This window comes from Stenella coeruleoalba (genome assembly GCF_951394435.1).
Source record: "Stenella coeruleoalba genome assembly, chromosome: 12".
In the NCBI taxonomy this organism is placed as follows: domain Eukaryota; kingdom Metazoa; phylum Chordata; class Mammalia; order Artiodactyla; family Delphinidae; genus Stenella; species Stenella coeruleoalba.
In genome coordinates this window covers 43,430,917-43,457,297 of record NC_137158.1, presented here as the reverse complement: position 1 = coordinate 43,457,297, position 26,381 = coordinate 43,430,917, and the positions used below count along the sequence as shown (strand labels likewise).

At 36.0% G+C, this 26,381-nt stretch overlaps 2 protein-coding genes across 3 annotated transcripts in view; one reads left to right on the top strand and one right to left on the bottom strand.

Moving 5' to 3' along the window:
• The first annotated feature begins 79 nt into the window (after positions 1 to 79).
• TUBE1 (tubulin epsilon 1) lies at positions 80 to 21,037 on the top strand. The gene is made up of 12 exons (XM_079938875.1): positions 80 to 210; positions 305 to 378; positions 1,010 to 1,062; positions 3,546 to 3,603; positions 7,220 to 7,335; positions 9,916 to 10,037; positions 13,255 to 13,442; positions 13,661 to 13,836; positions 14,660 to 14,800; positions 17,915 to 18,055; positions 18,688 to 18,862; positions 19,181 to 21,037. Exons 1-12 carry the CDS (start codon positions 186 to 188, stop codon positions 19,337 to 19,339), a joined length of 1,428 nt encoding a protein of 475 aa, XP_079795001.1. The 5' UTR covers positions 80 to 185; the 3' UTR covers positions 19,340 to 21,037.
• A 186-nt stretch (positions 21,038 to 21,223) lies between these two features.
• The window catches only part of CCN6 (cellular communication network factor 6), a 28,790-nt gene continuing 23,632 nt past the window's right edge, over positions 21,224 to 26,381 (bottom strand). The window contains exons 3-5 of one of the 2 annotated variants that reach the window (XM_079938877.1): positions 25,862 to 26,104; positions 23,791 to 23,854; positions 21,224 to 22,571 (exon numbers count right to left, since the gene is read on the bottom strand). In XM_079938877.1, the coding sequence (XP_079795003.1) occupies positions 22,565 to 22,571; positions 23,791 to 23,854; positions 25,862 to 26,104 (314 nt within the window). In that variant the 3' untranslated portion in view covers positions 21,224 to 22,564. Of the gene's footprint in view, positions 22,572 to 23,790; positions 23,855 to 25,651; positions 26,105 to 26,381 lie in introns of those variants that run through there. The other variant, XM_079938876.1, reaches the window with a different exon arrangement.

Here is a 26,381-nt window from a genome sequence, read left to right as displayed (position 1 = left end):
CACTTGGCGCGGCCTTGGGACGTAAAATCTTAGCCTAAAGCTAGAGCAGAGCGGAGCTACGGCAGCGACTTGCGGCAGCAGCGTGACTTACGGCCGCCCTGCCGCCTCGGAGAGAGCCGTTGGTGGGCAGGAAATACGCAGGGCGGCGCGGGCTCCTGGATGCAGCGGGACGGCCGCGCTGCAGCATGACCCAGTCGGTGGTCATACAGGGTAAGCCGCCCCGGGAGGGTGGGGACCTGGTCGCCGCCGAGGCGAGTGGCCCTGTTGCTGCCTAATGTCTATTCTCTTACCTTCTTGGGCGCAGTCGGCCAGTGCGGAAACCAGATTGGCTGCTGCTTCTGGGACCTGGCGCTGAGGGAGCACGCCGCAGTCAACCAGGTACCGTCCCCAACGCGCGGGAGACCCCCATGCCCGCCTGTCCCCGAGGCTCTTCCAAAAAATAAGCATTAATACTCTGGGAGCTTTTATCTGGCCGATGTAAGTTGTATGGGATCTTCTCGGTAAAGGGCAAACTGGTTTTTAAACTTCTGTTGGCGTTAGACACAAGAGTCCAAACGAACACTCGCCGTAGATCTTAGTTTTAAGGTTCCTTAATTCTCAGGGTTGCATTTTTATCAGGGTTCTTGTGAGGAGCAATGAGATAGCATATGTGAAAGTACTTTGTAAAATAGGTACCATGTGTGGCATTATATTCCTTAATTTAACTAGTCAGCTTTTTAAATGATCACCAAGAATGCAGGGAAAGCTCTCATTTGATGCACCTGCTCTACAGTTCTGTGGGGACGCCTTTTCTCAGTACCTTCAGCTGCACTTAATCCATAGATCTCGCGGTATTTGCTCTTCTCTAGATTGGAAGAATCAGTATAACCATTTTATGATTGTTTGCTTTTTCTTATTGTAGCCATATGCCGGCCTTTAAAGTACTGTGGGATTATTAAATTAAAAGGACTTCGTTTGGGAAAGAGGCAAAACGTAATCAAGCGCTAATAAATGTATTTTTTTTTTTTAGAAAGCGATTTATGATGAGGCAATAAGCAGCTTCTTTAGAAATGTGGATACCAGGTAAGATGGGGTTAAAGTCTGTCACATAGCTTAATAATTATTTTCATGTCAGCAGTTTGGGAGAAAATTCTTCATAGGACAGTAAAAGCAGTTGATAACTGTAAAGAAGTTGTTTGGCTTTTTTGTTTGTTTTTCTCATTATTGAAAGCATATTGTCATTCTCTTGTCATTAATATTCTCATGTCATTAGGCAGAGCAGAGCAGGACAACAGGTTTCCTTTTAAAGCCATATGAAGGAATAAAAGGAAACTTTAGTGTGCTTAATTTTAACTTGACCTTGAAGTAAAGTTTCACTAAAAGGAATGCTGAAAATTTCCCTGAGAGTGTCTTGTTAGTGCATTCAATAATGGCTAACTTTTGAAAGAAAAATACATTGTTTACATTCCTGTGATATTACTTGTGGTCAGGAGTATTTGCTCTACAAATAGAATGTGCTAAAAAGGAGCAGAGCAGTTGTTGTCAGATTAGTTTTGTTTACTTAATAAAGGGTATATGTAAGTATATATCTTTTACCTGAAAGAGTAATTTGACATTCAGGGTGTGTTTCTAAGCTTTTAACATTAAATCATGAAGTTCATGCATTTTCAAAATGCTTAATAAAACTAAACCTGCCGGGCTTGAACTGAAAAATGCATACTTTATATCCAGTTTTAATCTAATAAAGATTTCAGTTCTAGTTTGAATTAGTTGGTTGGGTGTTTGAGGCAGTTATCTCCCTGGGAAGGCTAATTAGGCCCCACTTCCTTAGTGAATTTCAGAGTCTGACCCTCACGCTTGCAAACTCAGGAACTTCGATGACATCTTGATAATGGGTCCAGTGCTCTCTAGTACAGGCAGATAAACCAAACTCAGATAGGAAATTACAAAGCAGAAAGTCAGTGTAGTCATGGACAGTAGGAGCTATAACTCAAAAAGACTAGACACCCATTTTCTTTCAAAAGCACATTCTCTTCTGTAGGAAATCTATCAGGAGAGCTAAGTGATAAAAGGTTACTTAGTGACCATGGAATCAGACCAAGGTAAGTTAGGTGTATTACCTTAATGACTGGTGTTATTTATCTTTATTAATATGGAGATATCTGTCACATAGACTAGATTACCTCTTGTTTGTAAACTAGAACATCATCTCCCCTACATACTATTAAGAGACTCAAATTTGCCTTTGTAATACTTCCTTGTAGGTAGTATTCTAACTAAATCTGTACTTCCATTCCCTCTGTAATAACTCCTTTCATTGAATATTACATAGTTGAGATTCAGCTGGAAGCCATTCTCTCTTAATCAGGTGACTTTACCTAACTCTGTTCTCATCTACTCGGTTCGTTTTATAATTTAACCTAAGAGCATACTTATTTCTCCAATATCAAGTTTGAGGAGAAGAGCCTTGGCATCTTGCTCTTCTTTCCAACGTAGTATCAACACATGCAGCATCTATTCCACAAGTTAGTACAAAAATTCTTTTTCAAAAATAAGACCACACCTTTGTATATACTTATTTATTTGAGGAAATTATCATACCTTTTTAATAGCATGATAGGAATTTACCTATACCAGGGGTTGGCAAACCTTTCCTGTAAAGGACCAGATGGTAGATATTTCAGGTTTTGCAGACCGTAAAGTCCATATCACATCTCCTTGAGCCCGCCATTGTAGTGTGAATGTAGGTATAGATAGTACATAAACAAATGAGTGTGGCTTTGTTCCAATAAAACTCGTTTTCACAAGTAGCTGGTCATACTTGGCCTGAGGATTATAGATTATCAACCCCCGACCTATAGCATCATCTATGCTCAATTCAGCTTCACTTCATATATTCTGTCTTGTAAACTATATTGACTTGTCCACTGTTTGTAGTCATAGACTTAGTTACTTTGGTGACTTATCTTCAACATGAAATTCTAGGAACAGCCTTAGATACTCAACTGTATATAACTGGTATGTTAGTTGATGTGTGTCTGGCTACAACAGAAAGCCTCACTAATGGTGGCTTAAACAATAGATGTATCCAGTTATGTCACATACAAAGAAATCTGTGTTTAGAGACATGCCCTAAAGACCAAGATACTGTCATATTGTTTCATGTGTTGGTTTTTTGTCCTCATGTTTTTGTACTTCATAACCGTAAAATGACAGCCTCCACTGCCAGGAATCCCATCTAGATTCGTGTTCAAGGTAGGAAAAAGGACCAACTGCATCTGGTCCTTTTTATCAGAAAGCTTCCCAGAATATCTCCTTTTTATTTCATTACCCAGAACTGGATTACATGACCAGCCCAAACTACAAAGAAAGCCAGGGAAATAAGTACCTCACTTTTTCAGCCTATTGGGAGGTGGGAGATTACGAATGGCTTCTTTGTTGCCTTTTGTGTCTGCCTCACTTGGCCTATAAGTAGTTTTACTATGTGAATGGAAGTTAATTTTATTACCTGATAGCACTATTAGCATGGAAGATCTTATGACCTTTTCTCATCTTTTACCTTTCAGAGTGGTTGGTGATGGTGGCAGTATTTCCAAGGGGAAAATTTGTTCTTTAAAAGCACGAGTAAGTCTTATACACTTGGATTCTTATATTGCATGTGTTTTTAAAATAACTCTACTTCCGTAACTATCATAAGAATAAAATTTTAATTTAACTTCTCAAAATAAAAAAAAGGTATTTGCTAAGCCACATTTAATATAAATATAATTAAGCAGACATTTGTGTCTCCATGAAACTTTAGGGGGAAAATTTTGTGCTTAAAGTGAAAATACTGCATATTTGGCATTTTTCTAAATGTTTTAGGGGAAATATATGTCTAGATAAATGATAACAAAAGCTTTTCTTAACTCTAAGCCTAAAATACATTCTAATGAAGGTTAATTTTCATATAAAAATGATGAAAGGTTTACTTGCACCAGAGTTACTATTCCCAGTACAAAGCATAGATTCAACCACATTCTAGTGAATACATAACATAACCATGTAAGACCTCCTGAACAAAAATACTTCTAGTCAATAGCCCATATTTAGTCTTAATCTCATTGCAGTTAACACTTCTCTTCTTTGATTGTGTCTCTGCAACAAACTGCTTTTTCCAACTGTTGATCAGTAATGTTTGACGATGACAGAAAAGAAAGGCAGTTTTGGTGCTGTGGAAGTAATTGAGATGATAAGGATCAGACTGGGAGTAGCGGCTGAAAGACTAAAGAGCAGTAGTGTTGTAGTATCTGGGAACCATCGCGTTGTATCTGTGATCTCCAGTGTCCTTGGGAAACAAATTTAGGGCAGAGACTATGTGCTTGTAGTCTGTTAGGATAATTGATTAACATTTGGTATAGTTCATGCGTTGGAGAGTGCTAACATCCCAATCCAAATCTTGCTCAGAGATAAAGAAACATTGACATTTCCTAGACCACTCCCAATTTGAGCTCTTTCCCACCACCCTACCAGTGAGCAAGTTGGCAAATGGAGGAAACACTGCTGGAAGAGAATAAATCAGTATGTTTCTGTAGCCTTTGGCTTTTTTCCTAGAAGGTGTTCTTCCATTTCTTCTTAGTAGTCTTGGTGTCATGTGGCTCTGATCACTGAAGAGTCTAGGCTTCAAAAGATAATTTGGTGGCTGGGTTCCTCCACTGTGTTAATAGGCAAACACTCAGAATTTTGTAAATCCTGTATTACAATTAAGGGGAAGCTCAAGGGCCTAAAAGCTATCACCAGGTAGCTCTGGAATAAAATAATAAACATCGAATCTTGGAAGTTGTGACTCCAGATCTTGGATGACTAAGTGAGGAATCCAGAATAATTCCTTGTAATTAATTTCCTATGGAAAAACAAATCAGAGGTCTTATGTGACTAAGGAAAGATTGAAAGAGTTACAGACTGTCAGGGTTTAATGCTAAGTGACTATGACAGTGATGATTCCCTCAAAACTGACTTCAGGAGGTGCTTGAATGTCAGTTTGTATTCTGTATTCCCCTTCCTTTGCCTGATTGCAAAGTAATTGAAAGCATGTCTTAAATATGTTTAATCTTCCACAAATCATCTCAGTAAATCTATTTTGGAACAAGGACAGTAGAAGCTAATTTTGTTCTTTTTTGTAATCTTATACAACAGTGAAATCCCTCTTACATGGTTGATCGGGTGTTAAAGTCAGCATTTAAGATAAAAATTGCATATTATCAAAAAAATCCTTGAAAATCCCTAAAATTGCCAAGAAATGACCCTGTATAATCCTGTGTATGTACATTGATGCTGTATTTAAAGGAGCACATTTATAAAACAGAATTTTACAGTCTTTCTAATATACCACTGTAACATGATGATATAACATGTGATATTACTCAGCCATAAAAAGAAACAAAATTGAGTTATTTGTAGTGAGGTGGATGGACGTAGAGTCTGTCACACAGAGTGAAGTAAGTCAGAGAAAAACAAATACCGTATCCTAACACATATATATGGAATCTAAAAAAAAAAAAGGTCATGAAGAACCTAGGGGCAGGACGGGAATAAAGATGTGGACCTACTAGAGAATGGACTTGAGGACACAGGGAGGGGGAGGGGTAAGCTGGGACAAAGTGAGAGAGTGGCATGGACATATATACACTACCAAATGTGAAACTGATAGCTAGTGGGAAGCAGCCGTATAGCACAGAGAGATCAGCTCCGTGCTCTGTGACCACCTAGAGGGATGGGATAGGGAGGGTAGGAGGGAGACGCAAGAGGGAGGGGATATGGGGATATATGTATATGTATAGCTGATTCACTTTGTTAAACGGCAGAAACTAACACACCATTGTAAAGCAATTATACTCCAATAAAGATGTTTTAAAAAAAAAAGTGGTATGCTGTCATACAATTAGAAATATATTTCTAAAGTACTGTGTAATAATATTTTAATTGCCAGCTTACAGTAGCATACTTAATTACACAAATAATTGAATTCACAGAATTTAAATGGGCATAAATTGTGACTCCACTGTAGTCAGTACTCGGTAAGTGTCAAACTTGACTGTCTCCCTTTGATAAAATAATAGAGCATAGAGTTTGGTGGTTAAGAGTGAAGATTCTGCAGCCAGGCTAGCCAGGTTTGAATCAGCTCTACCACTTCCTAGCTGGGTGATCACAGCCGAGTTATTTAATTTTTCTAGGCCTCAGTTTCCTCATGTGTAAACTGGGAGTAATTACAGTACCTGTGCATAGGGTTGTGAGGATTAAATGGGGTGATACATGTACCGTGGCATGTAGTAAGTGCTTAATGTTACATGCTCACCAGCACTGAAAAAGCCCATAAATCAAGCACTTTCTCTGTGACTCTGAATCAAAGACTTAGGTTAAAGGGGACCCTAACATCATTTCAGATTACTTTTTTCAACTTTGCTTTTTTATTTATTTAACTCTATTTTACTCTTTCATTCTTCTTCCTCAGTGTAGGAAATATAGAAAGTAAAGTACAAAACAGTGGGGACAGAGGGTATATAATTCTACTGCCAAGCTATCTCTGCTTACATTTTGCTGTATTTCCATCCAGTCTTTTCTATTTTTCTTTCCATAGCTAATTTTATGTTTTATTTTCTCATTTTCTTCTTAGTAATAGAGGTTATCTCCCATGTCAATAAAGTTTGTGATATTTAGTGAGTTTGTGAATTTAGATTGCGAGTTACTTAGGGGAAGGGACACTTGTCATCTTTGACATCTATCCAGTGCCTTGGCTTTGCACGTAATAGTAGTTTACTGATTTGATTTGGACAGTTTTCGGCTGTGATTCATAAAGAGCAGCATGGTTATTCCTAGTGACCAAATACATTAATGAACCCTACATTTATTGAGAATTGTTTCTGGTTAAGGTTACCTTCTAAACTTCTGAGACCTTGTTCTCAAGAAATTTATAGTCACATAAGCACATAAATAAAAGAATTGTTAGAAAATCAGAATTATTCAGTTCCTTTTTTTTACTTCTTATTCTTAGGGTAAGAATTTAGAATCCATCTTCTCATTGGATTCCACCTTTGGAGCAGAGTGAAATTATTTTTTAAGTTTTATAACAGACTCCACAAGGAGAGTCAAAGATTTGATCAAACTTAAACTATAAAAAGAACAATGCAACTTCAAAAATTCTTTTTATTTACAGAGTGACTAAAGAAAAATATGCTAATTACATTTTATTTGTCTTTCTCAGGCTGTCTTGATTGACATGGAGGAAGGGGTAGTAAATGAAATTCTTCAGGGACCATTGAGAGATGTATTTGATAGTAAGCAGCTCATCACTGATATTTCTGGCTCAGGGAATAATTGGTGAGAATATGCTGGATGTAAAAATTAAATGTCATCTGAAAAAAAAAAAGAGGAATCTTTCCTTTATTCTGATAGGTCCTGCTGACATGAAGCAAGATACAACTTGCCATACCTAACTCTAGGCCTTTCAGCCCATCATCTTTTCCTTGATAGATGATGGTGTTCACAATGCTTGGAAGCCATCTGTATCCTAGTTGTTTCTCTTTTTTTTTTTTAAGAAAAAGATGAATCATGAAAAATTGATTTACTAAATTTCTCATTGTAATTTGATTCTTGCATAACTGCTAAGTAGTGACAAAAGTTGTATTTATTTTTTTGATATGTAGTTCCACATTTATATATTCTATAGAATTCTTCACTTGTCCATAAAGATACAAATGAAAGGTTGTTCACTGAAACATTGTTTTTAACATCAGATAGTACTCAACAGGGGCTTGTTTAAATCAATTATAGTATATCCATACAATGGAAAATCATGCAACTCTTATAAAATGTAACATATCTGTATGGAAATTTTCTAACATTTTAAAAATCAGAAGTATTAAGGCACGGAACAATGTGGCTAGCATACTAATTTGTATATGAAAACCCTTACCTTTTTCTTTTTAACATCTTTATTGGAATATAATTGCTTTACGTTGTTGTGTTTCTCCTGTGTAACAGAGTGAATCAGCTATACGTATACATATATCCCCATATCTCCTCCCTCTTGCATCTCCCTCCCACCCTCCCTATCCCACCCCTCTAGGTGGTCACAGAGCACCGAGCTGATCTCCCTGTGCTATGCAGCTGCTTCCCACTAGCTAGCTGTTTTACATTTGGTAGTGTATGTATGTCCATGCCACTCTCTCACTTTGTCCCAGCTTACCCTTCCCCCTCCCCGTGTCCTCAAGTCCATTCTCTACATCTGCATCTTTATTCCTGTCCTGCCCCTAGGTTCCTCAGAACCTTACTTCACTCTGTATGAGAGACTATTGGTCCATCCACCTCACTACAAATAACTCAATTTTGTTTCTTTTTATGGCTGAGTAATATTCCATTGTATATATGTGCCACATCTTCTTTATCCATTCATCTGTTGATGGACACTTAGGTTGCTTCCATGTCCTAGCTATTGTAAATAGTGCTGCAGTGAACATTGTGGTACATGAGTCTTTTTGAATTATGGTTTTCTCAGGGTATATGCCCAGTAGTGGGATTGCTGGGTCATATGGTAGTTCTAGTTTTAGTTTTTTAAGGAACCTCCATACTGTTCTCCATAGTGGCTGTATCAATTTAAAAGTTGTAAGTATTTTTATAAACTGTTCTCTTACCTATAGTATTCGACTCAGTCAAAGTTTTCCCATCAGTCAGATTTAATAGAATTGATAGAGATGCAAGCCAGACCAGTGTCCCAGCATTCAAGGTCAGTCTGAGGCTATATTTGGCCCTTAAATATATAATGGTCTCTTCTCCTTAATGGGAAAAAAGCTCCAACAGTGATCATTTTAAAATTTACATTGACACTGGTTTTGCTGTTTTTTAAAAAGTAAGTAGGTTCTTGTTTGCCAGTCTAATATTTGTTATTTAAATTATTTGCAGTTAGTCCCTCAGGTTTATAATGTGTAATACTGTGTAATTTTACTAAAGCATGAATTTGAGTCTTGTGTTCTGAGAAACTTATTTGGGGAGAACCAGTCACTAAAATAAGTGTGTCCACCATCCAACCAGCTTTCTCTAATTGTCGTATAACTTATTCTGCAACTTTTGAGTTACACCTGACTACATGTTGTATGGAAATCGTTCTTACATTTCAATTCATCATAATAATACTTGCAAATTTGGGCAACCAAAAAGGCTTGCAGAACCTCATGAATATCAGTTTTCTACTGTGTGGCATTTCATCTAGTAATAACATGATATGACCAATATTTTTTTCATGTTTTAAACCAAAGTAGGTCAGTTTAAAATTTTTTACTTTTATGTCTTTCTAGTTGACCACATTCTGCTTTTTAATACATGAAAGTGCAATCAGTTTACTTTCAATGAAGATGAGAAAAAACTTAACTAAAACCTTGTTTTGTCGTAATTATACCTTAAGAGCAGATAAATTTTAAAAACCATAGTTTAGGGCTTCCCTGGTGGCACAATGGTGGAGAGTCCGCCTGCCGATGCAGGGGACACAGGTTCGTGCCCCGGTCCGGGGAGATCCCACGCTCCGCGGAGCGGCTGGGCCCGTGAGCCATGGCCGCTGAGCCTGCACGTCTGGAGCCTGTGCTCCGCAATGGGAGAGGCCACAGCCGTGAGAGGCCCGTGTACCACAAAAAAAAAAGCAAAAACATAGTTTAATATCCATTGATAATGAACTATTTTATCAGGATATTTGAGGATTATAGGTATATATATTTGTTAAATTATCTTCCTATATCCTTGAGATATCATAATATGATTTATTGATGTTAAACAGGAATAAAATTTACTTACTACAGTAAAAATACTTTTTGAAGCTTATCTGTAGTCTTTTCATTTAGTTGAGAAATAATAAAATCTTGAAATAATAAATGCAAGGATTTTTTTTTTAATCTATATTCTTTTTTCCAGGGCTGTGGGTCACAAAGTGTTTGGCAGTCTTTATCAGGAACAGATTCTAGAGAAACTCAGAAAGTCAGCAGAGCACTGTGATTGTTTGCAGTGTTTTTTTATAATACATTCCATGGGAGGAGGTAAAATTATTTATTCATTTGTCTATAACAATGTGAAAATGCAAGTGAGAATTCATTTTGCCAACATAAGTCTTGTTTTCAGACCTTTGCTTAATAAATATAGAACTATTAAGAATTAAAAGTATGTTTATGAATGTATGTACATAACAGCTTTTTATCTTAAATTTTTGTCAAATTGTGTCACTCTGACCATTTTTTAAAAATTTAAACCCTTTTAAAGAGTCAGTAGAAATGAATCTGAAAAACTTTTTTCTTTTATCTTTAGTAGAAGGTAGATTTCAATATAAGCTTTTTGGTAATGCTGCCTTTCTCCTAAGAGCTTGCTTATGCAGTTTCATATGCTGACTAGAACTAAGTATTTGTGGCATATTCATAGATACGTTTGCAAAAGAATATCAGTACCCTTTCTTTAACTACCTTCAATCCTTTCTTGTGTCCAATAAGAGAAATAAGTAAAAGAAATCCTCTTAGTCAACTCCCTTAAATCATTCCTTACATGGTAATTAATCACCTTGACCTAGAATAAATGATCTGCATTGCTTTCTTTCCCAGCGAAGCCTGTACCTTGCAAGTGAAGTATTTTGTTCCCCTGTTCCATGAAGTAGAAACAGATCATAATTTGATAATTTCAAAAGAGAATTAGCCTATTTTAAAAGAAAACTTTGCCATGCTTTTTTCCTCCAAGCTGAGATTAAGATTTTTATATTCAGCAGGTTATGTACAGTTGACTTTCTTATACATATCTGTTATTCAGTATGATAGCATTTGAAAATTAAAGTTAAAATTGCTATGTAACCATGCCTTTAGAAGACCATCATAATCATTAAATTAAGAAGCTAATTTTCAGGGCTTCCCTGGTGGCACAGTGGTTGAGAGTCCGCCTGCCAATGCAGGGGACGCGGGTTCGTGCTCCGGTCCGGGAAGATCCCACATGGTGCGGAGCGGCTAGGCCTGTGAGCCATGGCCGCTGAGCCTGCGCATCCGGAGCCTGTGCTCCGCAACGGGAGAGGCCACAACAGTGAGAGGCCGCGTACCGCTAAAAAAAAAAAAAAAACTAATTTTCTTTATACTGGTATAATTAACCTGCAGATTTTGAGTAAGTTTTCAAAAAAACCCAATTTGATTTATAGTTCATTATGGTGCTTTTTTTTTATATCCCTCTATTACTCAGAATCTCAGTAGACTGTACTTTATTTATAATTCACTGAAAATGGCAAAAATACTTTAAATAATATTGAAGGCTAAAAATGAAGTCTTTTCCCACATCTAATCCCTAATCTCTCTCCTCACAGATTATCAAGTTTGCCAGTGTCTGTCCTTCCAGATATTTCCTGTGCCCATTGTGTGTTTTTACATAAACAAGATCATGAAATACATACTACCCTGTAATGTTTTCACTTTAAATCTTTCCTGAACATCTTTCATCAGCTCTGTCCAATTGTGAGAATATGTAATAATTTTTAAAGTCAGTTCCTCATTGATGGATGTCAAGTTATTTATGGTTTTTAGCTACTACATAAAATCCCCAGCGAACATCTGGTACCTATATCTTTGTTCATTTGTGCCACAATAGCTGTAGGCAGTATTCCTAGAAAGGAAAGTGGAACCAAAGAATATGTACATTTTAAGTTTTGGTTGATATTACTAAATAACCTTCCTACATTATTGCATCAATCCGTATGATTAGCAGCAATGTGTAAGAGTTTATTTCCGCACACTGTCACCAACGCTGAGTATTATGAGACAAAATCTGTCTAATACAATATGTTCAAAATTATATTGCTTTAATTTGCATTTTTTAATTAGAGAAAAGGTTGAGCGTCTTTACATCTATTTGCCATTTGATTTATTTTGAGTTACAATTTATATCCTTTGCTCATTTTTCCATTGCATTATTCGTATTATTTTGTTGTTGATTTGTGACCCTCTTTATTAAAGAAATTTAGTCCTCCATCATGTTTGAAGATTTTTTTCTTAGTTTGCCTTTTTAGTTTGTTTGTTTTTATATATACATATATATAGAGAGGGGGGAGTTTTGTTTATTTTTAATGGAATCAAAACTATCTTCTATAATGGCTCTGGTTTTTTATAATGCTTAGAAAGTCCTCATTAAAGATTAACCCAAAAAATCTCCCTCACTTTCATCTAATATTTTTAACATCATAGCCTTTTTTTTTTTTGCGGTATGCGGGCCTCTCACTGTTGTGGCCTCTCCCGTTGCAGAGCACAGGCTCCGGACGTGCAGGCTCAGCGGCCGTGGCTCACGGGCCTAGCCACTCCGTGGCATGTGGGATCTTCCCAGACAGGGGCATGAACCCGTCATCGTAGCCTTTTAATATTTATCCAAATGGGGTTAGAGCATTATTGGCTTATAAACTTTTTCTCATCTGGACAGCAAGAAATACATTTTACATTACAAACCAACACACACACAAACATACACAAACTAAAACAAAAGATTATTTACCCACACTATATGTGACATACTAATATTTCTGCGTTTCATTTAAGAAAAGAAAATACTGGTCCTAACCTTATAAATTAGTTTCATAGCCCACTGATGGTTCACAAGCCATAGTTTGAAAAGCACCAGGGTAAAGGATTCCAGTTTTCTTTTAGTTCTTAAAAATATCTGAATTTATATATATGTAACTCTGTGTGTCAGAAAATTACCTTAATGAAGTTCTTAGAGTTTCTGCTTTTAGATAGATAGTAAAAAAGTTTCCTCTTTGAAACTTTTGTAAATTCAAGTTGGTCATGCTTAACTTTAAATTTTAACTCAGCATTTAAGTTGCTTAATGTCATGATAGTGTTCATCATTAAGATTATATAGGTGCTGCACTAAAGATGTCAAGATAGTTTGTTTTTTCTTAAGTTGCTTAACATCAAGTGTAGACTAAATACTGTCTTAGTTGCATTTTTTACTCTTCAGTCAGTTCTTTTGACATCATAGAGATATAACTTGAATGTAAAAAAGTGTAAAACATAGAAAGGCCTCTCATCATCACAGTCAGACCCAGAGGTTGAATTCATGACTTTAAGTCTCACTACCTATATTGTCTTCATTTCTTTATCTGAAATTAATTAGTTAATATATAATCACAGGAATAAGTTGAAAATTGTATGTCTTTAATACATAGGTTTTTAACACAAAAACAGAATTCCGTTATATTCTGAACCATTTATGCTGTTTTCTTTTTGAAATCTTAATCTTCAGGAACAGGATCTGGACTTGGCACATTTCTTTTAAAGGTGCTTGAGGATGAATTCCCAGAAGTATACAGATTCGTGACTTCAATTTATCCTTCTGGTGAAGATGATGTCATAACCTCGCCTTATAATAGCATGTTGGCAATGAAGGAACTTAACGAGCATGCAGACTGTGTGTTGCCCATTGACAACCAAGTAAGAAATGGCATTGAATTTATGGACATACTATGTATACATTCAGTCCTGTGTTATGCTTATGTGTGTACGTGAAACAGTCTCTTCACTTTTCAGCCTTCCCATCTAAGAGAAAAAATAAGTTTAAATTGCTTTTTTTGGTCTTTTTCTTCCTGGTAGAATGTCATTTATGTCCTCTCTTCTTAATTGCTTCTCTCCCAATATTTTTCCCTTAAAAGTCTTTATTTGACATCATTAGCAAAATTGACCTCATGGTGAATTCTGGAAAGTTGGGTACAGCTATAAAGCCAAAGAGTCTGGTTACTTCAAGTGCTGGAGCTTTTAAAAAGCGGCAGGAGAAACCATTTGATGCAATGAACAATATTGTGGCAAATTTGCTGCTCAACCTAACAAGGTAATCCGTTTGACAGTGTACTTAAGGGCAGTTTAAAAATTTCCCTTGCTTTTGATAATGTTTTGCAGTAGCATTTTTTAGTTATTCTGAGTTGTAGAAGCTTTTTTAAAAACTTTATTTAAAATAAAAATTTTAGTTTGTCTAGTGTTTTCACATCTTGGAGTAATAGGCCAGAATTTTATTTTCTCTGACTCCAGAGGAGCATTTTGTTTTCCCCAGGTACGTTCCATGGAATATTAACAGATGTTAAATGGTAAAGGGTTTTGAAGGAGATACACTTGAGAAACACTTGGTTAGACAAAAACAAACTTGGTTGTTTTGTTTGTTTTTTTTTTGCTGCGAAATGTCTTAACCTTTTAAACCAGCTAATCTATACCTCTTTATTAGCTGGTCCAAAATATTTCTTCGACTTTGATCTAAAAAATTGCTTTGGCATTATTATATTCCAAATTGTAGAGCATGTAAGCAAATCCCAGGGGAATTTAGTAAGGTTTATAGAATAATTAAATAACTGTTGAACTGTATGTATTTAATTCAATCTAAAGTCTGTTTTAAGTAAGATTTTTATGTAGGTAATTAGCAACTGTAGTAGAGTGGTTACACTTCAGATAATCCTGAAATAAGAATTGCTGTAGATGTTATGTTATATTTTGATTATCTTTATACACGATGTTCATGATACTAAATTTCACTAATACAGAAAAAAAAGAGCATCTATTCTCTAATGAAGTACAGCGTACGAAAGGATGTAGGAAAGTGCCTGCTGACTAAATCAAGCTACATTAAGTTAAATATTTTTCATGCTTTAATGTTAATTTTTTAGCTCTGCAAGGTTTGAAGGATCCCTTAATATGGACCTTAATGAAATCAGCATGAATTTAGTTCCTTTTCCTCAACTGCATTATCTTGTGTCAAGCCTAACACCTCTGTATACACTGGCAGATGTTAACATTCCTTCTCGAAGGTAAGATGTAGTAACTTTATTCCAATTACTTGAGGGCTCAAATTACTTTAAAAGCAAACACATTTTTAAGAGAAAAGTTTATAATAACTAGTTATTTCTTCATACCATTTTCTTTGTGAGAATTATATAAAATATAGGTGATGACAGCCATTTTTCCATTAAGTGAATGCTTCCTTGTTTAGAAGTCATTGTTTAAAAATGTCAGTATTAAACTATTTGAAATTAAATCTAATAACGAAATTTTTAAGCTTATGAAAATTAATAAAGATATAATTTTTATTGAAAAAGATTTAAAGGCTTTGAAGTCTGATGTACTTAAATATGAATGCTAATTCTATCATTTACTAGCTACAGAACCTTGGGCAGGTGACGAACTTTTAGTTTTTCTCATCTTTAAAAATGAGAGTCAGAGTACCTACCTCATAAGCTTGTTGGTATATTAAATAAGAGTATCTTTTAAAGCTCTTACCCCAGTCTAGCACCATAGAGGGTTTACAGATATTACTCTATTATAGCTATTATGTATCACTTCCAGAACACCTTGTTTTATAACTGTGTCATTTTTAAGCATAAAACTTACATCAATTTACTTAACAAAAATGTAGTTGAAACATACTCTTATCATATACAATGATGATGAGCTTGAAAAGGTCACACTGACATTCACAGTTGACTGAGGGAAAAGGTCTTGTCAAACTCTGCTAGAGGAAATTATGTAAATGACAAAGTAAAAACTAGATTACAGATCTTTTTAATAGTTTAAATTTTGGCAACATAATTCTATACTGTGGGAATGTCACAGTAGTACTGATTAACTTCTATTTGAGCAAGTAAATAACTGACTATGCCAACTAATAGGTGCGGTCTCTTTCTTTGTGGTATGCTGATGAGCTTAACAAGTTAAGCGACTTGCATAGTTTATTGAACATGGGAATCAATCATTAAATGATTGCTTTTATTATCAGCCCAGCATATTAAAAATGAGTATATTTAGTAAAAGGTACACCTTTAATGTGGACACATAGAATGTAAATTGGTGCTAAACTATTTATTGTACAGTAGTGATTATCCAGACATTTCAAGTTACTCCTTAAAAAAATAAAAACATGTAATTTCTAATTAAATTCAGCATAATCCTGCTTGGGTGGGTGGGTGGGTGGGTGGGTGGGTGGGTGTGTGTGTGTGTGTGTGTGTGTGTGTGTGTGTGTGTGTACATATTTTTTTTTCTTTTTGGTTGTGCTGGGTCTTAGTTGTGGCAGGTGGCTCCTTAGTTGCAGCTTACCAGCTCCTTAGTTGTGGCATGCGAACTCTTAGTTGCAGCATGCATATGGCATTTAGTTCCCCGAGCAGGGATTGAACCCAGTCCCCCTGCATTGGATGTGCAGAGTCTTAAGCACGGTGCCGCCAGGGAAGTCCCGTGCTTGGTATATTTTGATAAAAATAATGGTGTCAGCATTTAAAATGTTTATATATTTATAGCTTGTTGCAGGTTTGTTCTGTAAGGAACCTTAACAATGTTAGACTCTTAAGGAACTTATCACAGTGTTCTTTCTAGCTTTCTGGGGGTTTTCCTTTTTTATTTTCTTTTTGCTTCTGTACTATAGGTATTTCAAAGGCTGCCATATCCACATATGGACACGTTTATCCTTGAGCAAATAATAAATTGTTTTTAAATTGTACTACTAAAAGGCATAGTTTTAAGACTTTAATTTCTTATTAGTAGTTTACAAACAACTGAGAATGGTTTTTGGATGTGCTTATTAATAAACGTCATCTAGTCCATTTTTATCAATGAAAATGACAAAGCACATATTAGCGTGTGTATATTAAATTCCTTGTTTGTAATGTAAAGAGAAATATCCCAATAACTATAAATAGCTCCTTGCTAGTTTTTATATTTTTTTTGACAAAAGAATGAGTGTGCCTACTTGTTGTATAGTGGTTCTTAACCTTTTCTGGGTTTCCTTGACTTCATAAAAATGCCCAAAAGCACATACACACCAAAATTTTGAGCACAGTAGAGGATTCATGAATTCCCCAAAGCTCACCATCCACTAAGAGAGTCCTCTATCCTTCTTACTGTAGAAGAATCAGGATAGAATGTAAGCTCCATTAGAGTAGGAAATTTTTGTTGTTCACTGCTGGGTCTCTTGCACCTAGAATAGTGTCTGGCACATAATAGGCATTTAGTAAATATCTACTGAATGAATAGGCAGCATAGTGTAATGCATTTAATATGACCCCAGACTGGGGTCATATTAAAGGCCTAGGATTCTGCGTATTATTAGATGTAAACTTCATCGGTCACTTTTATCTTCCTCTCTTTAGAGGAATGATAAAAGAATGAAGTTAAAAGACTTTATTCACTTAAAAGCCTCCCTTTTCAGGAATAGTAGTATAGAGTAGTGTCTTTTTTGGAGAGCCTAACATTGTCCTTGATAGCTTCCTCATTATTCCTAAGTAATTTATGATATATTTTATAGACAAAGTAATCTTAAAAAAAAAAAAAAAAAATGGGCTTCCCTGGTGGCGCAGTGGTTGAGAGTCCGCCTGCCGATGCAGGGTACACGGGTTCGTGCCCCGGTCCGGGAAGATCCCACATGCCGCGGAGCGGCTGGGTCCGTGAGCCATGGCCGCTGAGCCTGCGCGTCCGGAGCCTGTGCTCCGCAATGGGAGAGGCCACAACAGTGAGAGGCCCGCATACCGCAAAAAAAAAAAAGTAATCTTAATGTAGTAGGTTTTTAATTAGTTTTGATAGTTCTGATACTACGAAGTAGATAAGCATACTGAACTAAGTAAAAATGACACAATTTTTAGAAATTAGTAGTACATAGAGCTCACTAATGATGTAGTCAATATTTTGTAGCTACCTGAAATCAGGTATATATAAAATACATTGCAGAAGCTTTTTATTCCCCCTAAAAAAAAAATATTGCGTGATTTTCTCTCATATTTATCCAGATTGCTTTGAGGAAATGATAGCTGAGATTCAGAATATATCTGTGTGTGAAGTTTATTTACCTGTAGATGACTGTCTTTTCATTTTATAGTTACACATAGAAGAAAGATGTAGTACAGTATTTTGTATAAACAGTGACTGTCTCATTGTTTTAGGTTGGATCAGATGTTTTCAGATGCCTTCAGTAAAGATCACCAGCTAATTCGAGCTGACCCCAAACATAGTCTCTACCTCGCCTGTGCCCTCATGGTTAGAGGAAATGTACAGATTTCTGATCTTCGCAGAAATATTGAAAGGTTCAATTTTATATTTTTCAAGATAATGTTATGTGTACTGTTTGTAACAGTGTAGCATGTAGTTAAGTAGCACTGTGAACTTAATTGAAGTGTGACTTTGAGCAAGCTACTTAGCCTCTCTGAGCCTATTTTCCTCAAATGTAGAATAAGAATAATAATAGTACAGAGTTGTTATTTATGTTAATTATGTTATGCACATTAAATGATGAGATGTTATTTTCTGAAAATGTTCAGGAAATTTAGCTATTATTGTTTTTATTACCGCCGCTACTACCACTACACTGCTTCTAAGTTTGTTTTACTATTTGACAGTCTTACTTTTTAGGAAAACTGCTCTATTGAATTACAAAGTAAGGAAAATTATAATACCTTCATTTCTTTTCATCCCCAGATTTCTAATGTTAAGGAATGTGTTTCTAGCTTCTTGAATCACCATTATGGCCAATTTAATGTCCCTTAGTTCACTGTTAGACTGTACCATAATACTGCTAGTATTAAAAAATAGGTAACTTACATTATATACTAAGCACTTAGAATGGTACTATTAGTAATGTCCCAGTTTAATGTGGGCTGCCATAATATGGCAGATATTTTAGTACCTTAATTCTTACCTTTGAGTTTTTGCATCTCAGATTAAAACCTGCTCTACGGTTTGTCTCCTGGAATCAAGAAGGCTGGAAGACCAGCCTGTGTTCAGTACCTCCTGTGGGCCATTCCCATTCATTATTAGCTTTAGCAAACAACACATGCGTCAAGCCTACCTTCATAGAACTGAGAGAGAGATTCACGAGGCTCTACAGAAAAAGGGTAATCATCAGTACACCTTTTTAACTATATGTGTTTATTTTGGCTATTTAAGATGTGTGCTCAAGAATTAAAGTAACACAAATCAGGTGTGATCCTGCCTGCTATATCTTATATCTGTGTATTGATTATAACTGAAGAGGAGAGGCTTACTCAGACTCCAAATGAGAAATCTCATGGGTTTATAGGATTTAGGTTCTCATTTCTCTTGTAAAGCTGAGTGTGAACTATCATTTTAATATGAATATTTACATTATAGGATAGTTGTCTGTATTAAATTTCCTGAAAATGGTCAAGATCATTCAGTTTTTTTATTTATAGGCTCATCTTCATCACTATCTACAAATTGAAGGGATGGAGGAAAGCTGTTTCACAGAAGCCCTGTCATCTTTATCAGCACTCATACAGGAATATAACCAACTGGATGCCACAAAAAGCATGCCTGCCGAGGAGTTACCTAGACTAAGCGTAGCTGTGTGAAAAAGAAACCCCAAAGATACAATTTCTTTTTCTTAATTTCACATGTTTTGTCCCCTTACCTTTCTATTTTAGAATTTTTGTGATTCAGAAAGGCTGATTTGTGTTTTTCATATTGGGAAGTTTTTGTCTTTAGAGTAGTTTCCATTTAATCACAATTTGTTGATGATCCCACTGTGTGAAATTAGCCAAGTCCTAGTGCCTTGACTTTAAACATCTGTCTTTCAAAAAGTCGTGTTTTCTAAAATTGAGAGAACAGCGTTCTTCAACATTTTATTTTATTTATAGTCTCATATGTAGGCATTTATACAGAGATAATCATGTCTTCAGTAAGTCTTGTACAGATGTATTTTTTATATTTATTTATAATTTATGTCTTCACATTCTGTTTAAATTCTCCTAACTCTTTAAAAGTAAATACGGGAGTAGAAGAACACAGTATAAATATTTCTATGTAATACCCACTAACTTCAGGAATAGATTTTATTACAACTTGAGGTTTCATTTCTTCTTTGGGTAACCACTTGTTTGCACTCAAAAGAATCACAATTTACAATTATTTTAACTTGTATTAAATTATTTTTAAATATAATGGTTTTTTATCAAACCAGTTAATTTTGTAACAATAAATGTCCATGTTTTTAAACCATGCTACTTATCAGTTTTGCTTGTCCCTTTTTTTTTTTGGCCATGCCACATTGCATGTGGGATCTTAGTTCCCCAACCAGGGATCAGACCTGCACCCCTTGCATTGGGAATGTGGAGTCTTAACCACTGAACTGCCAAAGAAGGCCCACTTGTCACTATTTATACAAGCAAACAGAACATTACTAAGCTTGATATCCTCTTTGAAACTTTGCAGTAAATGACTAATAGTCTAGTGAAAGTGTTCCAGTTACTATAAATCTCCAGTTTTAGTCTTCAACATTAATTTATCTTTAATCACAATTTATATTTAAAATTCATAGGTGATTTATCATTTAAGGAAGTAATTTTGAGCAACAATTTATTTTCAAGCCAGAAAAATCTGTTGGGTGCTTTCTTTAATGTTATTTTTTAAATTTCTTTCCTTTTCAGAGTAAGGATACTGCTCTTGGTCTTTATTTTGGAAATTAAGTTTTTTACAGTATTTGGTATAAAAATTTAGATTACAGTTGTCAACAGTGGCCAAAGAAGTTCCATTTTTTCCTTCCAAAAGAAATCTTAGTAAACTGATATTCAGGATAGAGCAATGGAAATAATAAATATATTTACAACTTAGTCTTATTCCTAGTTAAGATTTAATCTAGAAAATCTTGCTCACCCTATAATGATTATGTGATTGGAGCCTAGGCTGTATTGTCAAAGTACAGTTTTAAAACTTTAATATGCTTTTTATATAGCTTCAACAGATCATTTCAGATTATTTTATAGAATAAAATGTTCTCTTGTAAATTGTATAACGTTTCATTATGGAATATGTAGATGGAACCAAATACTTTTGTATTACATAATTATACACTTTAAGAGCTCAATTTTAAGGTTTTCGTATTTTACATATATTTTTAGGAGAACCTTTTTTAAAGCTTCTAATGCCTTAAATACAGTTATCTGAGAATTAGCTAGGCATTCTTACTGTTTTAAACCAATAAGGCAGATTTGCCACCCTTTTAAAACCATTTTAAATTTTGATGTAATGACATGATTGACCTTAACTTTTTCCCCATGTGCTTGGTTTTATAGGATCTTGATCTCAGAAAATATATCTCCTGGATCTCTGCAGTTTCTCTGACATACACAAGATGTAATCCACAGCATCTTCCATTTAAATGACCCTTCGTTTGGGCAATCAAACTGAATGGTAATCATTTTAGACTTGTTAGGGACACAGCATCTTTTATCCAAGCATATCCCACAGAAAGTGGGTTTGTAACTCTGAGTGCTTGAGCATCCGGAAAAGACAAATTTTTCAGCTTTGACGGGTTGGAAAGTAGGTTGGCATGTTTTTCCTTTGGGGATCTGAAAAGATATATAACGTTAAGAAGTCACTCTTTAAACTTGATTACAGTAGTTCAGAAAAGCGATACTTTGTGGACTATTACATAAATACACAGATATAATTTCAGGGCATTAATAATTGCCATTTAGTGACATCCAGCCCTTTCTTTTCTGCCTTTAAAATCCCCTCTCACCAGAGGACCTAGGAAGTCCTCCCTGTGCTTCCTCCATCATATTATAGGACCCACTCCCCAATGTTTTTCTGCTATCTACCCTTGACTTAGTTCCACAATAAATGAAAATTTCTGTTTTATTTAATATTAAGGGCCAAGACTTAAATTCTCTAATATGGCTCAGACAGTTTTAAGTAGATGGATAGATGAATGAACATCTTAATCCCTTTGAAATTGTCAGCTTTCTAATAAATAGGATAGGGAATAACTTACTTAGGGATAAGATTGGTTTTGTAGCATTTCTAAAAATTACTCGAGACAGTCACAGAAGCAGGACCAGCTCTAGTTATCCCAAGCAATCTTAAGAGTATGTATTATTGTATCATAGTCCTTTGGCAAGTAGTAGCTAAGCAAAGCATTTTGGAAATAGTGTGGTTCCCTCTCCAAGTTGGTGATACATAAGATCAGAACTTCTCTGATGTTCCTAATGTTTTTATAATTATGATGTAGCAACCAAAATCTTATCAATTGCTCTGATTCCACTACATAAAATTAATATAGGAAAAAGAAGGTAGAATCTGAAAAGGATCCTCTCTGGAAAAACAATATACATGGTGGGGTGCCCCAACAAATCAGGCTGATCAAGACCCACACTAGTAAGCTGTTAACCTGTTGATTCTAGATACCCTAACATTACCTCTGCTTGGTGAAATTTTTCCCACAAAGTGCAGTTAATATCTGCTTTCCTCCAAGATAGTTTGACTTTAAGAGTTATAATGAAGTGGTTTTATTAATAAACACTTCCAAAACACACACATACATAGACACACACATACTTTTCAGGAGTTTCAATATTGAATTATCATGAAGTTAAATCTACTTAAACTTTACCTTTACTGTCTTTGATATATTACTGTCACAAGGCTGAATGTAGCACAGTCTTTTCTCATTTCTCATTTCACAGTTGCTGTTTTCATTGGTTACCCTATTAGATATGCCCATCCCACATGTTCTGGAGCAAGGGGTCCACTTCGTTGCTTGCACAAGACATTTTCTTTTCCAAATAAGTGGGAGATTCCTATAAGCTAAAATAAAGGAGGAGGGAGTGCATGTGTATAAATATATATGTATTCATGTAGGTAGATAATTTTTAATCATTATTTTTAAGCTAATAGTTAATAGATCTGAACTTTATATAAAGTAATTCAGAATAAAATAAGCTTATGGTCTAATTATTCTCTTTTTCCCACTCCCCAAATTATCTTTCAATCAAGTATTACAGTGCAGTATCTTAGGAGGAATAAAAATACTTTATCTTTGAAAAACTGAGTAAAGTACCCATTTGCTTCTTTCTGCGTAGCCCATCCTCTGAGTACTAAACAAGCTTATGCTTTGATGGATATCTGCCTTTTCCCTGGTTCTTGCCTCATGCTTGATGTTATTTTCAACAGATGTTGAAACAGACATCAGTAGGATTAGGGAATTCAAGATATTAATCAGAACAAGGTGGTCTTACTGTTAAATTTCGTGATGTTAAAATCTAAAATACAAAAGTTACATTTGAGAATTCAGCTATCAATGAGACCAGTTATTTTCTTCTCCACTTTTTAAAATCTAGTCTTTTAGAAAATTCTCTACGTTACACTGAACTAATCTAAATACTTATACTAAGTCATGAAAAATGTGCAATCCATTTTATTCACTCAGCTTAACTATTACATTCCCTATGGTATCAGGCCTATGGTATTCCCTCTGTTGTCTAGACATTTCATATCACTTCGGAATGCATGGACGGATCTATGGGTGAGTGGGTTGGATAGGCAGAGCCCCCCTCCACTGCCTGCAGCTTAGGAGAAACAAGGGAGGGGAAGGGGGTGAATAATGAAAATATAAAGAGTGCATAATAATTCTTCCATCTTGTAAATCCATGGGGAGCTTCCCTCTTGTTCTGCTCATGAATGAATCAGGCACTTGGTTCATTTTAAGCAAACTACTAATTGGTTCATTGTCTCAAAGCATTTCCTTCAGGTTAATATGCATCCTAAAGTGGGTGCTTTGGGAGTAAGGTGGAGATTTGAGTCTGCAATTAACACAGCAAAATTCAGCGTACATTAAAATGTCAATTTAAAAAGGAACCACCCACCCCTCCCTCAAAAAAATGCCTTCTTGATAGGGAAGATTCACTTTGAAGTATGTGCTATCTTTGAATAAAGTGATACTTTGATACTGTTGTCAGTGTTATTACAGTAGGATCTTGCCACTGCACACAGAACTGAGGGAGAGGAAGCAGAAAAATGGAGATACCTGGAAGGTAGACAACAGTTTAAAGACCTCAGCGCAGGAAGCAGGTTAAAAGCTTGGCATGCATCTGCAATAAATAAAGGTAGGTTAGATTATCATATTACCAAGAACCCCGCTTAGAGTTAAGCCAAGAGCTGCAGTTCAGCAATTGCTTAACATTCATTAAAAGGCAAGAAAACTAGAAGAAATTTTCAAAGTACAAGTTCAGTGTTCGGTGAGCAGTGAGAAAAGCATAGGGGCATTATGTCATTGCATGCTTCCTGCTGACAAAGCAAAAGCTAGATTCCAACTGTAGACTGTCTGGAATTAAGTATATAAATTACTATCACAAATATATCTTAAAGTATGTGTGTGTCATTGTGCTCAACTTTGAAAGCAAACTCCTGTTTGGGCCCATAAGTACAGTTTCAAAGTTAAGCAGAGGAGAGACATTAGACTGAACATATACTTCCTTTTAAACATATCTAGGCCTATATTTTAATTACTAGAGCGCACTTGGGAGATTTTCTCATTTTCTGTAGCAAAGTACTGACCACTAAGAATGACCATCTGACGCCTCCTCCAACCAGGTTCCAACTGAATCCACTGAAACTGCTCTGACTTCACAAATGAGACCAACTTGACCGTGACCCAAAGGCCTGGCCTTGGGGACAACTGCTGTTCTACGGTGGTCTCACCAGGGAGGTTCACGCATGGGTTCTAAGAACTTAACACTGGGTCACCAAGATCCAATGCAGAAAATCAACTGTTCTTGTACATTTGTTAAAAAAAACAATTTGGCTTATATTTTCAAAACTTTTAGAGCATTAACAGTATCACGCGGTTAGCTGAAAACCACGGATGGTGAATGCCGATTTGCTGTAACCTGTTAAAGTTTTTTGAATTGGCATAATTGGAATCCCAGAGGATGTTCCTTTAAGAATTCGTTTTTAAAGATCTAAGACTCATTTCTCTGATTATAGTTGCTTTTATTAACTATCCACATAAGTGAATTTAGGAGTCTTTAGCATACATAAGTATTCCATATTTCCATGGCATCTTTCATTTACTAAGCTCCAAATTTCAAGAAAAAGGCATTCTTAATTTCTGGATGAAAGCACAGATGTGAATAATAACCAGGCAGCAATATTGCCCTTTTTGAGTCCTTCCTCACCTGTGCTTCATCTGCTGGCATTTTTGAAACTCCTGTCCCCAAAAAGCCTTGGCACCTAAATAAGGTGCTAGCTTAGAGCAGACCAAACTATAAGGTTTGTGAATATACTGATGCCAACTGTAAATGGCCAGGTGCTCCAGGTGAGTAATAAAGATTCTCATTACAAGTTTCTGACTACACACATACCTGGGTAACCTACTTAAAAATGCCTGTGTGCACATTTATTTAGAGAAGTTGGTAATTGTTAAGCTTCATTTTCAGTGAATGAAAGGGTAATTTTACATTAGTTTTATCTGTTTTTAGAAATGTTTACAAATCAATGTACCCTCAAATATTTTTGATCATAGCCTTCCATTTCTGCTTTACCATATGGAAAAGTTGCCTTTGGAAATTTTTGGAACTGGATGGTTCATACTTCTTGCCCATAATAGAACAATACAGATAAAAGTTTTTCCAGGCCAGGGTACATGTGGATAATATTTGGTCAGTTTGCCTGAGAAGAGGTTAAATGGTAGAGGTAGTAAGAGTTTTAAGTAGAGGTAGTTTAAGTAGAGGTAGTAAGAGTTTTCCTGACCTAGTAGAGCTTTCAAAAACTGGAATATTTGGGGAGTTCCCTAGTGATCTAGTGGTTAGGATTCAGTGCTGTCTCTGCCGTCGCGTGGGTTCAATCCCTGGTCAGGGAACTGAAATCCCATGAGCTGCACGGCCAAAAGAAAAGGAAAAACTCTAAAACATCATAAAGTTCCCTTTACAGATACTCAGAGCATACCTGCCTGAGGTAGAGACTGAGCATGGTGGCACACTCAAACTAAATCTCACACTGATCACCAATCAGTAAGTACCTCCTTAGTTCCTGTGGTACATAAAAGGAACATGGAAGAAAACCAGGCGAAGTCATACATGAGAGACAGTTCTGAGTACCTGGCATTGTTTTGTAGCTTGTTGACAGCTGCTGTTGTGATGACCCCAGGCCACATTTTGACTGATCCGTCTTCTTTCCACCTTTAGCCCTAGAGCAGTGCCTGTCAGCCGGCTTTGGTATGAACAGAGGTGTGCATCCAATGGCCCCACTCACACAGAGGCAGCTAAACAGGGGATTGGGCTGAAACACTTGGCCATTATGATAATGTACCCTGTTGAACTCACATCCCACAGCTACAAGATCTGAAAAGAGAGAAGAGCAAAATCACCAAAGAAGCCATAACTGATAGTCTAGACTTCAGTTATAAACCACAGAGGAAATAGCTATCTCCTTTATGAAATATAGTTCTCAATTTTTTAGGCCACATGTGAAACCTCCTTCACAGAACATCTGTATAAAGTGAAAATGAGGGCTTCCCTGGTGGCGCAGTGGTTGAGAGTCCACCTGCCGATGCAGGGGACACGGGTTCGTGCCCCGGTCCGGGAAGATCCCACATGCCACGGAGCAGCTGGGCGCGTG

What these genes read in the sequence shown, in the direction of transcription:
- TUBE1 (XM_079938875.1), top strand. Translation starts at nt 186, where the DNA reads ATGACCCAGTCGGTGGTCATACAGG. An exon ending in TTTAGAAATGTGGATACCAG is followed by an intron (nt 1,063 to 3,545) that starts GTAAGATGGGGT and finishes TTTACCTTTCAG; the next exon opens with AGTGGTTGGTGATGGTGGCA. An exon ending in TTGCTGCTCAACCTAACAAG is followed by an intron (nt 13,837 to 14,659) that starts GTAATCCGTTTG and finishes TTAATTTTTTAG; the next exon opens with CTCTGCAAGGTTTGAAGGAT.